The sequence below is a fragment of the Cyprinus carpio genome, chromosome B18, assembly GCF_018340385.1.
Source record: "Cyprinus carpio isolate SPL01 chromosome B18, ASM1834038v1, whole genome shotgun sequence".
NCBI classification, from domain to species: Eukaryota; Metazoa; Chordata; class Actinopteri; order Cypriniformes; family Cyprinidae; genus Cyprinus; species Cyprinus carpio.
Window position 1 is genome coordinate 6,620,126 of NC_056614.1, and position 12,867 is coordinate 6,632,992.

General features: G+C 37.9%; 1 protein-coding gene across 2 annotated transcripts in view; it reads right to left on the reverse strand.

The window, feature by feature from the left end:
• Positions 1-12,867, reverse strand: part of LOC109085543 (transmembrane protein 255B) — a 37,350-nt gene that overhangs the window by 21,286 nt on the left and 3,197 nt on the right. For both annotated transcript variants that reach the window (XM_042743831.1, XM_042743830.1), the window contains exon 3: positions 4,549-4,611. In XM_042743831.1, the coding sequence (XP_042599765.1) occupies positions 4,549-4,611 (63 nt within the window). The remainder of the gene's footprint in view (positions 1-4,548; positions 4,612-12,867) is intronic.

The following is a 12,867-nucleotide window of genomic DNA, read 5'->3' on the forward strand; positions in this document are numbered from 1 at the left end:
TAGCTACTAATATGTCTCTCTCTCTCTCTCTCTCTCTTTTTTTTTTTTTGGTTCGAACCTAATGATAAATAAATAAATAGCTATTCCAATATAGCCTTTTAATACTAGTGTAGTATTTGGGAGAAAATAATTAATAATTGTATTCTGACCTATGACTACTGTAAAGTAGTGTTGGACATGGAATTGAATTTATCTGCGATTCGGTTATGTTAACGGGCAACTAAAGGAAAACAATTATGCAAAAAGGTCCAGATCAGTGTGGAACAGCATTTGCAAAATGAACTGTCTGTGGGCAGGATTATTTTTACATTTAAATATATGCAATTTTAAAGACAAATAAGTGATGGGGAACAGGAGCACTATTCTGAAATTGATAAGAAATTAAAAGATCAAAAAATCTTATTTGCATCAACCACCAGCCATGTCCTCATTAGAGCTTTGTCAAATATTTCTGATCTTAAAAACATTATGACTTTCTTTCTTCAGTAAAACATAAAAGAAGATATTCTGAGAAATGCCTCAGTGCCTTTTCGCCAAACAATGGCAGTCAATAGTCACCACAGCTTTAGTTACTAACACTTTTCAAAATATGCACTTTTGTGTTCCGCAGAAAGAGAAAGTCTATGAAACAACATGAGGGTGCATAAATAATGACAGATTTAATGTATCCTATTACTGTTCTTCATAAACTGCAGTATCTCAACAGCTTTTCCAAAAAACCCAGGTTTTGCCTGTCCAGAGAAACACTCTTTTGGAATGGGTGTTTTTGGATTTTTATTTGACTAAATACAATCTCCTTGGGATAACAAATGTTTTCTGGACTATGAAATCTTTTTCATCAATACATTGGAATTATAGGCTATGAAATTCCCATCTGCTGTGAAACATTCTTCTCATCTGTCTGGACACTTCATGCTGTGCAAAATGTTCTTTCTCCACCTCACCCTGCATTTATGTTTTCCTCTTTCACAGACATGTAACAGTCCATATCTGGTTTAATGGGATAGTTCACCCAAAAATGAAAATTTGATGTTTATCTGCTTACCCCCAGGGCATCCAAGATGTAGGTGACTTTGTTTCTTCAGTAGAACACAAACAAAAATTTTTAACTCAAACTGTTGCAGTCTGTCAGTCATATAAGTTAAGTGGATGGTAATCATGGCTTTAAGAGTCAAAAAATATACACAAACAAAACCAAAATAAACCTTGCGGCTCGTGATGATACATTGAAGTGTAAAGACACAAAACAATCAGTCTGTGCAAGAAACTGAACAGTATTTATATTGTTTTTTCACCTCTGATTCACCACAATGTCCGAACTGTCCTGAGCGCGTTCTCAACAGCCAGCGCCTGACGTGTATTTTTCTTCTTCTTGCTTATAAGTGCATTACCACCACCTGTCTCTCAAGTGGACCATTGACACTCTATCTACAGTCTCAATTAGGAGTGTCAATGGTCCAATTGGGTGAGCAGATAAACATGAAATTTTAATTTTTGGGTGAACTATCCCTTTAAGCCTTTTATGTTTGTAGGATCTGAAGCTGGACCATGATGTACAGAGACAGACCTTTGGCTCTCCTGAAAGTTTTCCAGTCAATTCTCATGCCTCCTCCACCCAGAAGAAGCTACCATCCAACTAGTAGTACTGGTCATCAGAACCAAATGGTGGAATTTTATGTGGTGGTGGAATTTTACATGGGCATTAAATATTTAGTTTATTTGTATTGTTAGTTTGTTGTTTACGTTGAGTCCAGTAAATTCGTCAGTGATGTAAAATGTAGGTTATGGTGGAGCTGAGTAGTGGTGGTGTTATGGTGGAGATGAGTACTGGTGAGGGTTTTGGCTCATGCTTTGTCTGCACTCCGTTTATTACAGTGACCCTTCAAGTACAAGAATAAATGGTTCTGCAATTTCCAAAAGCACAAGTTCAAGTTCTCAAATTTGCCTGAAACACCAATCTGGAGAAAATCCTGTGGCTTGGATAAGTATCTGTCCCACTACACCCTTTGAAACCTTGTTTTTAAGTAGGAAATTTAAATGTTCTGATAAAAGTGGTGAGTGGAATATGTAAACTAACCAACAGTTACAAAGATACAATGTTCTGGGTGGTAGCAAATGTACCATGCATTAAAATATGGGTGGTCTGCTTAATTTGGAGTATTTTCCTAAACATCATTATTGTTTTCTGTTAATGCATGCAAAAATATTTTGGTCAAGAATAAAATGGATTGTGTTACATTGCAAAACAGTATGCATCTGTGAATCATTAAAGGAACCCTCTATGTTCTGGTTATGCTCTATCAACGGCACCTCTGAAATGCTGCTGAAATGATTATCACAGACAATAATTGTGTCCATCATTTTGTAAAAACAAGCAAAAACATGTACAAGTACAGTGGAAGTCTATGGGGTCATAACACTAAACTAAACTCATCCTGCTGGAAAAGGGAAAATTTGGAACATTTTTAGCACAAACAATAGACATTGTTTTATGAAACATTTAATGAATGGGCTTCATTGTTTTAATAATACTTTAAAGACATACACTTATTTTGATGTGTTTACAAATTTTAACTGTAGTGTGTCATTTGAGAGCAAATATAATTTTAGAAATATTTTAAATGAAAATTTGCTGAAAGAATTTACTCAACCTCAGGCTTTCCAAAATGTAGATGAATTTGTTTCTTCATCAAAACAGACTTTGAGAAATGCAGCATTACACCACTTGCCCACCAATTGATCCTCTGCAGTGAATGGGTGCCGTCAGAATGACAGTTCAGACAGATGATAAAAGCATCACAATAATCCACAAGCAACCCACATGACTACAGTCAACCAATTAATGTCTTTTTAATGTCTGGGGTCGTGTGGATTACTTTTATCCCCTGTTTGCACTCCTATTCTGACAGCACCCATTCACTGCATAAGATCCATTTAGTGAGCACTTGATGTAATGCTTGATTTTTCAAAATCTGTTCACATGAATAAACAAACTCATCTACATCTTGGACGGCCTGAGGGTTATTAAATTTTTTGCAAATTTTGATTTTTAGGTGAACTATTCCTTTAACCTGTCAAGGCAGATCAATGTAGACCTTGATATCAATGATTTTTATTTTGTACACAGATGTTACTGTCCATATCATGTTTTTTTTTTTTTTTTTTTTTTTGTGAATATCTGACTGGAATCTGATCATATTTATCTAGTCTGAACAGCAAAAATTATGTGAAATCTGATTTTGTGTAGCTTTTTGCCAATGTCACTTTCTCATGCCATGTAAAATGTACAGTAAACACATTAGACAATGACAACATTAAAATCAGATTCCAATTGGATATGCACAAAAACAGGATTTAGACTGACAGTCTGAACAAACCTTGTTTTTTTTTAACTGCATACACACAAAACTTTCAAAAATGTGCCTCTTTTTTTCAAAACTTTACAAACAAATGCAAGAATTGTGCACACAAATTGCAAAATCTCTCACATTTCTTCCAAAATGAAGCACTGAATTCAAAAAAATCACAAACACATCTTAAAAGCAAACATTTGCAAACACCTTTGCCATAATATTAATTCCTGTTAGATTTTTGTGTGTTACACAGAGAATTGTGTGTTGTGTTTTGCAAAAAGTGTTTTATGAAATTGAAAACTCAATCAAAGTGCGAGAAATAGTGTATGGTTTTGCAGATTTGGTGTGTGGTTCTGGTCAGGTTTCAGAAATTGTGTGTGACAAGTAAAGATTTTGTGTGTAAGCAGTTGAATTTTTTTTTTAATTAACCCAGCAGCATCTTGGGTTGGGTTAGGTGATGGAAAACATCTAAGCTAAGTGTAAAAACAATAAAAGTCAATGGAAAGTATCCACCAAATCCCAGATGTGTGTGTGTGCGTGTGTGTGCAGGTTTGATTACTTGTGAGGGCCAATTTTTTGAATATGCTCTCACAAATATAGAGAAACATGTCAGAAACTCAACTGCGAGGACATTTAAAGTGTCCACACTATTTAATAAGCTCATAAATTGGACAAATTATGTTTTTCATTAAGTCTGCTATAGGTTTGTGTGAGGGTAAGGGTTAGAGGCAGGTCTGGTCTTATCAAACATTTGAAACCAGTGTGAAATTTCTGTACGTACTCTTAGCTATATACTGTAAATGACATACACAGAAGTCTCCTTTATGATTATTTTGCATAGAGTTTGTGTCTTTTTGAAATTCCATCTATTTAAAACATTTAAACACAAGTCAATAAAAATTATGAATTTTTTAAAAAAAATTATGAAAAATCCCTGAACATCATTTGGCGGATCTGTTGTATAAAAACAGATATATTGTGTTTTTAAATACTTGTGCTTCACATATTTGCACATTGGAAGCGTGAGATTAGAATGTTTTCTTAACCAGAGTGAAGAAAAAGAAAAAAAAGGGAGTACATATTTTGTGAAGCATAACTAGAAATTACCAAGGCAGGATGACAAGGTATCATGCTGATCAGGATCATAAAACAGGAAGACAAAACCCTACTGAAAATGTTACATTGTGATATCTACCAGCTGTTTGCGGTTTTCCTCCAGGCATAGTCCAAGAACTCCCAAGAATGATCCAAACGCCAACTGCAATCAGTAGACAGACGTGAATGTAAAATGAGAAACAATGATGCAAAATACTCTAGAGAACATAAGCATGACCGTACGAGCACTGGGAATCATTATCATGTTTTTTTTCCAGCTTAAATGACAAGAAAATATGAAGGGGAAGTCTGAAACCAAAATATTTCAAGGATCATGAGATCCTTATGTGTTGCGGAACACATAACCTTCCCTCTCCTCAACATCCTGCTGATAGCTAATTGGAAGGTCCAATCCCTTTAGATGCAAAACTTCATCAGCTTATGAGAGGTGACACACTGTAACTATAATAATAGTCCAAGTCTCCAGCAGGGTATCTGCCAGAGTTGTGGTAAGATTCAAGACCATCTAAGTTCACAGATGGAAAAGAGATGTTTTGGTAACACAGTATGCGGTTTACTTCTCACTGTCAGGCTGATTTTATTGTGTTCTTTTTCCTGCTGTGAACCCATTAATAATATTTGACATTGTATCAACAAGAAGCCCCTTGTTTATAATGTCTGAACAGCCTTGAGCTCATAGATGAAGTCACTAATGCAATTCATTAATTGGGAAAATGCAAGTTTGAGTATTACTAAGATGCAAGCACTGACTGGTTCACTAGGATTGGTTCATAAAAATGGGGGGAAATTCTGTCGTTATTTACTCATGTTATTCCAAACCTGTATGACACAAATGAAGAAATTTTGTAATACTTAGTTGCTATGTAATTGGGAAAAGAGTTTTTAAGTTTCAAAAAGGATGCATTGTATAATAAAAGTGTAATAAAAATTTGTATCAGTTCATGGACAATCTCTTTTGGACCAATCCAAAAGATATCGTCAGTGAATTGAGGGGTGCATGGCCTAAAATACTTTTAAAAAAACTCACTTTGGCTACAAATTGAGTCCCACACGATTCAATTAGGGACATAGCATTTAATATTTACATACAAGATTATTCTGTATTATACAAATACAGAAATAATTATTCTGTGATGGCTGGCAACCTTAGTTATAGTCCTAGGTATCATAATAGGGCTACAAATGTAAGACAGTGCTTGGCCATTGACTGCCTTGTACTCTAGAAGTGTTTTGAACCTGATTCTAGCAGTGATAGGGAGCCATTGACGTGAAACAGACATGCATTGTGGTGTGGAAGTACATGGGAAACTTGAACAGCCAGTCTGTAGTATTCTGGGTAAGATGCACAGGTCTCCTCATATGCTGGGAGACTGGCCAGGAATCAGTTGTAGCAGTAAGAACAGGTCTCCTGGTTAGCATGTGGGGTGCAAATTACAGGTTCTTGGCTTTCTTTGTGGTGAGCTGGTTGAGTTTTTGATTGAAATGATAAGGTCTAAACACAGTTGGTTCTTGGTTGGAATTACCAACATGATTTTTAACGAATTCATTTTTAAATGATTGAGCTAAGTAATATCTGCATAAGGATTATGACATTTTTGAGAGTTGATGTTGCTTAGTACAGAGAGAATAAAAGAGGTCCAAGTACTGAACCCTGTAGAACTCCAGTGGATAGTTTGATGAGAAGAAGAGGATCCTTTCTATCTGACAGATTCAAGTCAGAACAACAATAGACCACACTGACTTTCATTGAATTTCATCTTATTAATTCATGTTGTGTTCCATAGAATAATAATAATACAGGATTAAAATGCATAAGTGAAAAAAAAGACAAAAGAGTAAAGGTTCAGTCACATTTATCATTGTTTGATAAATTTTCATTGGCACAATCCAGTCATTTAAGAATATTTTCCCACACATATTTTGTGACGGGTTTTAAGTTAGTCATACGGATTTGCCATGTTGACCAATAGAAACCGGCTTGGTTTGAAAGTAAACTTCTGTATGAGCTGTGATTTATACATATCTGCACTATTGACAAAATACAATGAACCTTTTTTTGCCCACAAAATTTGCATGTGCCTGCTGAGTATGTGACAAAATGATAATTGTCATATTCATAAAATGAGAAATTAACATGTTACAATGTTAAACTTGATACTGTACATGAAGGGAATTAAGGTGTGGGTCTATAATCACATGAAATCACCATGAAAATGACAAAAACCCACATCACACACTTGCTATTTTCCAAAAGACAGTTAAATTATATTTGTTTGATTTATAGCATTTACTGTAAAACATAATTTCCTTGGCCATGACCATAATTATGTCATCTCTGAGCACAGGGTAAATCATAAAGTCAATATCTTTGTGCATTTAAGGGTTTTGAGAAGGTGTGGTGAAATCCAAAACTGCATTTAAAAATTGTATTTCAGATAAAAGTGAGTACCCTATAGTGTTGTTTCTGGCGGCCTGTTTTAATTTTAGTTTTAGTCACGTTCATACTCTTTTTAGTCTAGTCAAGTTTTAGTCGACGAAAACTGATGACATTTTAGTCTAGTTTTAGCCAATGAAAATGGTATTTTAGCCTCTTTTTCGTAATGCAATTTAATTTAACCCAGTCAATATAGTACAAGTACCTAGAAGTATAGACGAAACCAAAATTTTATTTTAGCCAAACCCATTTCAAATAAGGTTTTCTTATTATATTATTATTACCTTATAGACTTAAGAATACATCCATTCCAGACACAGAAGACTTGAATTTACAACATTTATTTTACCAACCAAACATGTAACAAGTACACACAAATAAATTTAAATAAAATAAATAAAAACAATAAATAAAATAAACAATTTTTAAAAATCTGCAAATTTTTCTCCCAATGACGAACCCCGGCTGGCCGGCCATCGGTCCCTTTCTCTGTGTCAAGGCTGATTTATACTCGACAAGTCCGCAAGTTCGTTTGGGTGACCTTGGAAAATATGACATCATCATGGTGTTGCCGGAAGTTCGCTTTGAGTGTGTGCAAACTAATTTTGTGTGGCGGAGTGCACAGTATTTTTTATAACTTTACACATAGCTCCGCATCCGAACATGCACGTCTGTGCCGGCGTTTGTGTGAAACAAAAGCAGTTTAATGTGAAGTTCATACTCCATCAGGTGCTTTCTGACGGAAAACGTTTGTTTGGAAAAAAAAGTTTGCATAGTTTGTCCATGGCTTCTTATTTGAAGTACGTTTTATTTTTTAATAGAATTAGAATTCATTTAGATATTAATTATACACTATGTGCTTAAAGTTGTCTTGTGTTTGATGCGAAATACATCCAATAGTTTAAGATTGTTTTAAGTTTGTACATAAAGAAATTATTCATTCATCAACTCATTCATCACAAGACTTGTACTGGCAAATGACTTCTTCTCACTGGTGATTCCCGACGGTTTTAGAGGACAATTACTCCTCATCGCTCCCCTGTTTCAAAGAATAGTACAATGGCGAACGTGACAAGTATAAAAGCCTTGTCCATTTGGGAAGGAGCACTCGCAGTCAGCGGAGCCAGGCGAAAGTATAAATCCTGCTTAACTTTGTTTGTTGTCGTCTTCTAAATAATCCCATGAGTGGGGCTTGTGGAAGTGACGTTAGTTGCGTCTGCGCAGTGAGACATAGGAAACAAAAAAAACTGCAAAATAAAAATAACGCGACTAAATGACACGAGAAAACGTTATAACATTTTGTTTCGTCTCGTTTTGGTCAACAAAAATGAAGAGACATTTTAGCATAGTTTTTATTTTGTAAACCACATTTAGTCTTGTTTTTATTCGTCAACAATATTGCATTATACATTTAATTATAGTCATCGTCACATGACCAGCATTTACGTTGCGTCTCATCTCGTTTTCGTCACATGATAAAGGTTCGTTGACAACGATATTTAGTCACAATTTTTGTTGACGAAAGGAACACTAGTTCCCTATCGATACTTCTCTCATACTGCATCTGCTAAAACGCTATGGTAAAATGTCCTTTTTCAATAACGCAGTGCAACTGCACGGCCACATCACGGCCTGGCTTTGCGCGCCACCAAAGCTACGGCTCAGTCTATAGGCCATTCCATTGCCAGTCTGGTGGTGCTCGAATGCCACATATGGCTGACCTTGACGGAAATCAAGAAAACCTACAAGGTTCCCTTCCTTGATGCTCCGATCTCCCCAACCGGTCTGTTCGGGTCAGAGGTCGAAGGCTTCACTGAGTGTTTCACGGAGGCACAAATGTCATCCCAAGCCACGCAGCACTTCGTTCCAAAACGCTCTAGCTCTGCAGCTGCCTCTAGTTGCCCCAAGTCTGTGCCGATTCAGCAGCCTGCGAAGCCTGTACCTGCTGTTGCCGCCACTGCCCAGCCAGCTAAAGCCTAAGCCTTGATGATGTTCCCGCTCGGCCAAATGTTACCCATTTCCGAAGCGCCAGAGACCCCGGCCCAAGATAGCACTGGACCCTGCGCCTCAGGTGTCGTCCTGATCTATGAGACAGAAAGAGGGGGCCAAGTCTCGCTGCAGCTGAGCATAAAAGAAGATATTCTGAGAAATGCCTCAGTGCCTTTTCGCCAAACAATGGCAGTCAATAGTCACCACAGCTTTAGTTACTAACACTTTTCAAAATATGCGCTTTTGTGTTCCGCAGAAAGAGAAAGTCTATGAAACAACATGAGGGTGCGTAAATAATGACAGATTTAATGTATCCTATTACTGTTCTTCGTAAACTGCAGTATCTCAACAGCTTTTCCAAAAAACCCAGGTTCTGCCTGTCCAGAGAAACACTCTTGTGGAATAGGAGTCTATAGCCTTTTAAAAGACTAAATACACTCTCCCTGGGATAACAAATGTTTTCTGGACTATGAAATCTTTTTCATCAATACATTGGAATTACAGGCTATGAAATTCCCATCTGCTGTGAAACATTCTTCTCATCTGTCTGGACACTTCATGCTGTGCAAAATGTTCTTTCTCCACCTCACCCTGCATTTATGTTTTCCTCTTTCACAGACATGTAACAGTCCATATATGGCTGTATGGAATAGTTCACCCAAAAATGAAAATTTGTTTATCTGCTTTATCTGCTTACCCCCAGGGCATCCAAGATGTAGGTGACTTTGATTCTTCAGTAGTACACAAACGAAGATTTTTAACTCAAACGGTTGCAGTCTGTCAGTCATATAATGTAAGTGGATGGGAATCACGGCTTTGAGAGTCAAAAAATATAGATAAACAAAACCACAATAAACCCTGCGGCTTGTGATGATACATTGACGTGTAAAGACACAAAACGATCGGTCTGTGCAAGAAACTGGCCAGTCTGGTGGTGCTCGAATGCCACATATGGCTGACCTTGACGGAAATCAAGGACACCTACAAGGTTCCCTTCCTTGATGCTCTGATCTCCCCAACTGGTCTGTTCGGGTCAGCGGTCGAAGGCTTCGATGAGTGTTTCACAGAGGCACAAATGTCGTCCCAAGCCATGTGGCACTTCATTCCAAAACGCTCTTGCTCTGCAGCGGCCTCTAGTTGCCCCAAGTCTGTGCCGATTCAGCAGCCTGCGAAGTCTGTACCTGCTGTTGCTGCCACTGCCAAGCCAGCTAAAACCTAAGCCTCGACAATGTTCCCGCTCGGCCAAATGCTACCCATTTCCGAAGCACCAGAGACCCTGGCCCAAGATAGCACTAGACCCTGCACCTCAGGCGTCGTCCTGATCTATGGAACAGAAAGAGGGGGCCAAGTCTCACTGCAACCGGACCCCCCAAGCTCCATCTCTCAAGCTTCTAATCACTCTGTCCAGTTTCGGGTGCAGTTGGCGATGTGCTTGCTGAAAACTCTGGGTCTGTTCAAGTGCCCAAGCGGCGATCTGCTGTTATAACAGGCAGATTAAAACACAAAAAATTCCAAAAAGAGAGCAGATTTCCTCTTCCATTTCTCATGAGTACCGTGTCCCCTTGCAGCGACCAGGCACTCAAACTAATCCAATCCCTTACTTCCCGGGCCGAGGCATGGCAAGCCATCCTCGGAGTGTCAGAGTGGTTTAGCGAGGCTATTCAATTCGCACGAAGACCCCCACATTTCAGCGGGGTGGTCCCCACTTTGGTTCAGAGCGCTCTGAAGTGAAAAATCTTCTGACAAAGGGAGTCATAGATACAGTTCCTCCAGCTTAGAGCAAGTTAGGCTTGTACAGCCGTTACTTCCTCATCCCCAAGAAGGATGGCAGCCTGTGGCCCATCCTTGATCTCAGATGCCTGAATTGTGCCCTCATGAAACGGCCGTTCAGAATGTCTACACTGAAGCAGATCTACTCGCAAATCCGCCCAGAGGACTGTTTTTTTTTTTTTTTCTCTGGACTTGAAAGACACCTACTTTCACATCCAGATAGCCCCCCACCACAGGAAATTCTTGAGATTCGCCTTCGAGGGAGTGGCTTATCAATACACAGTCCTTCCCTTTTGGACTGTCCCTGGCTCCACACACTTTCACAAAGTGCATGGATGTGGCACTTTCCCCTCTGAGGCAGAAGGGAATCCGCATTCTCAATTACCTCAAAGACTGTCTCATTCTGGCCCAATCAGAGGTGGAGTCACTATCTCACAGAGCCCTCCTCCTCAGGCACTTAGAATGCCTGGGGCTCAGGGTCAATTTTGCCAAGAGTGCACTGTCCCCCAGTATCATTCCTGGGAACAGTGTTTGACTTAACCCAAATGAGAGCAGTCATCGCGACAGAGCTACTCTGGTCATACAGCAGCTCGCAGCTTTCTTCAAGGCCGTTGCCTCTCACCCCTTCAAGGCATTTCAAAAGATGCTGGGCCTTATGGTGGTTGCGTCTCCAGTGCTACAGTTGGGCCTGCTTTGTATGCATCCCCTTTAGTACTGGCTGAAACTGCAAGTTCCATCATGCGTGACGTCAGGCCTGCTTATCAAGGTAGACCAGGCCTGTGTAACAGCCCTGACTCTTTTGGAAGAATGCTCAGTGGATGGAACAGGGCGTCCCCCTGGGAACGGTCTGCAGTAGAAAGGGTTTGACAGATGCTTCCAACATGTGTTGGAAAGCTCTGTGCGAAGGAAATCCGGCTTTCGGCAAATTGTCGAAAGCAGAGGACAGTCTTCACATCAACTGCCTCGAAATGCTGGCAGTATGTTGGGTCTGACCTTCCTACCAGACCTGAGGGGACACCACGTTCTGGTCCGCTCACACCAGAACGTGGTGTCCTACATAAATAGCCAGGGAGGGCTTTCCTCAAGGCGCCTCTTTGTGCTGGTAGAGCGCCTCCTGGAATGGGCTAAGCTCAACCTGCGCTCGCTAAGAGTAGCACACATTCCGGGCAAACTGAACCAAGGAGTGGACATGTTGTCATGAAGCAAGGTCCCCTCAGAAGAGTGGATGCTTCATCCGTAGATGGTTCAAAAAATTTGGGAGATCTTTGGTAAGGTGGAAGTGGACCTCTTTGCCTAAAAAGACAACTCTCATTGCCCAATTTATTATTACAAGTACAAGGATGTGTTGGACCATCCATGACCAGGGCTGGACTGGGACAAAAAAAATCGGCCCTGGAATTTTTTGGTCCAGATGGCCCACTACCACTTCGATATATAAATAAATATATATATATATATATATATATATATATATATATATTATATATATATATATATATATAGATATATATGTACTAATAAATTGGGCAATGAGAGTTGTCTTTTGAGGCTACTGTATATTAGTGGTGTCAAACGATTATTTGTGCATCCAAAATTAAAGTTTTTGCTTACGTAATATATGTGTGTGTGTACTGTGTATATTTATTATGTATATATAAATACAAACACATACAGTATATATTTTGAAAATATTTACATGTATATAATTATATTCATATAATTTATATTATCTAAAAATATATTAATATAGAAATATAAAATGTTTTCTTAAATATATACATGCATGGGTGTGTATTTATATATACAGTATATAATAAATATACACAATACACACACATATATTAAATAAACATAAATCTTTATTTTGGATGCGATATTTGACACCACTAATATATATATATATCTATATATATATATATATATATATATATATATATATATATATATATATATATATATATATATTTTTTTTTTTTTTTTTTTACCTTTATAGAGGGCATTTTCCCCCTAATCTCATTAATACTTCATCTTTCATTTCAAATTCTTACATTTAATCTATAAATTCAATTATAATAATGTGATTATTGTTATCTCTATGTTATCAAATTAAATCATTTACACTGAAAAAAAATACAATTGCATTGAATAATCTTATGAGATGTTTTAAATATGTTTTGGAATATATGAACAAGAAATTATGGTGGA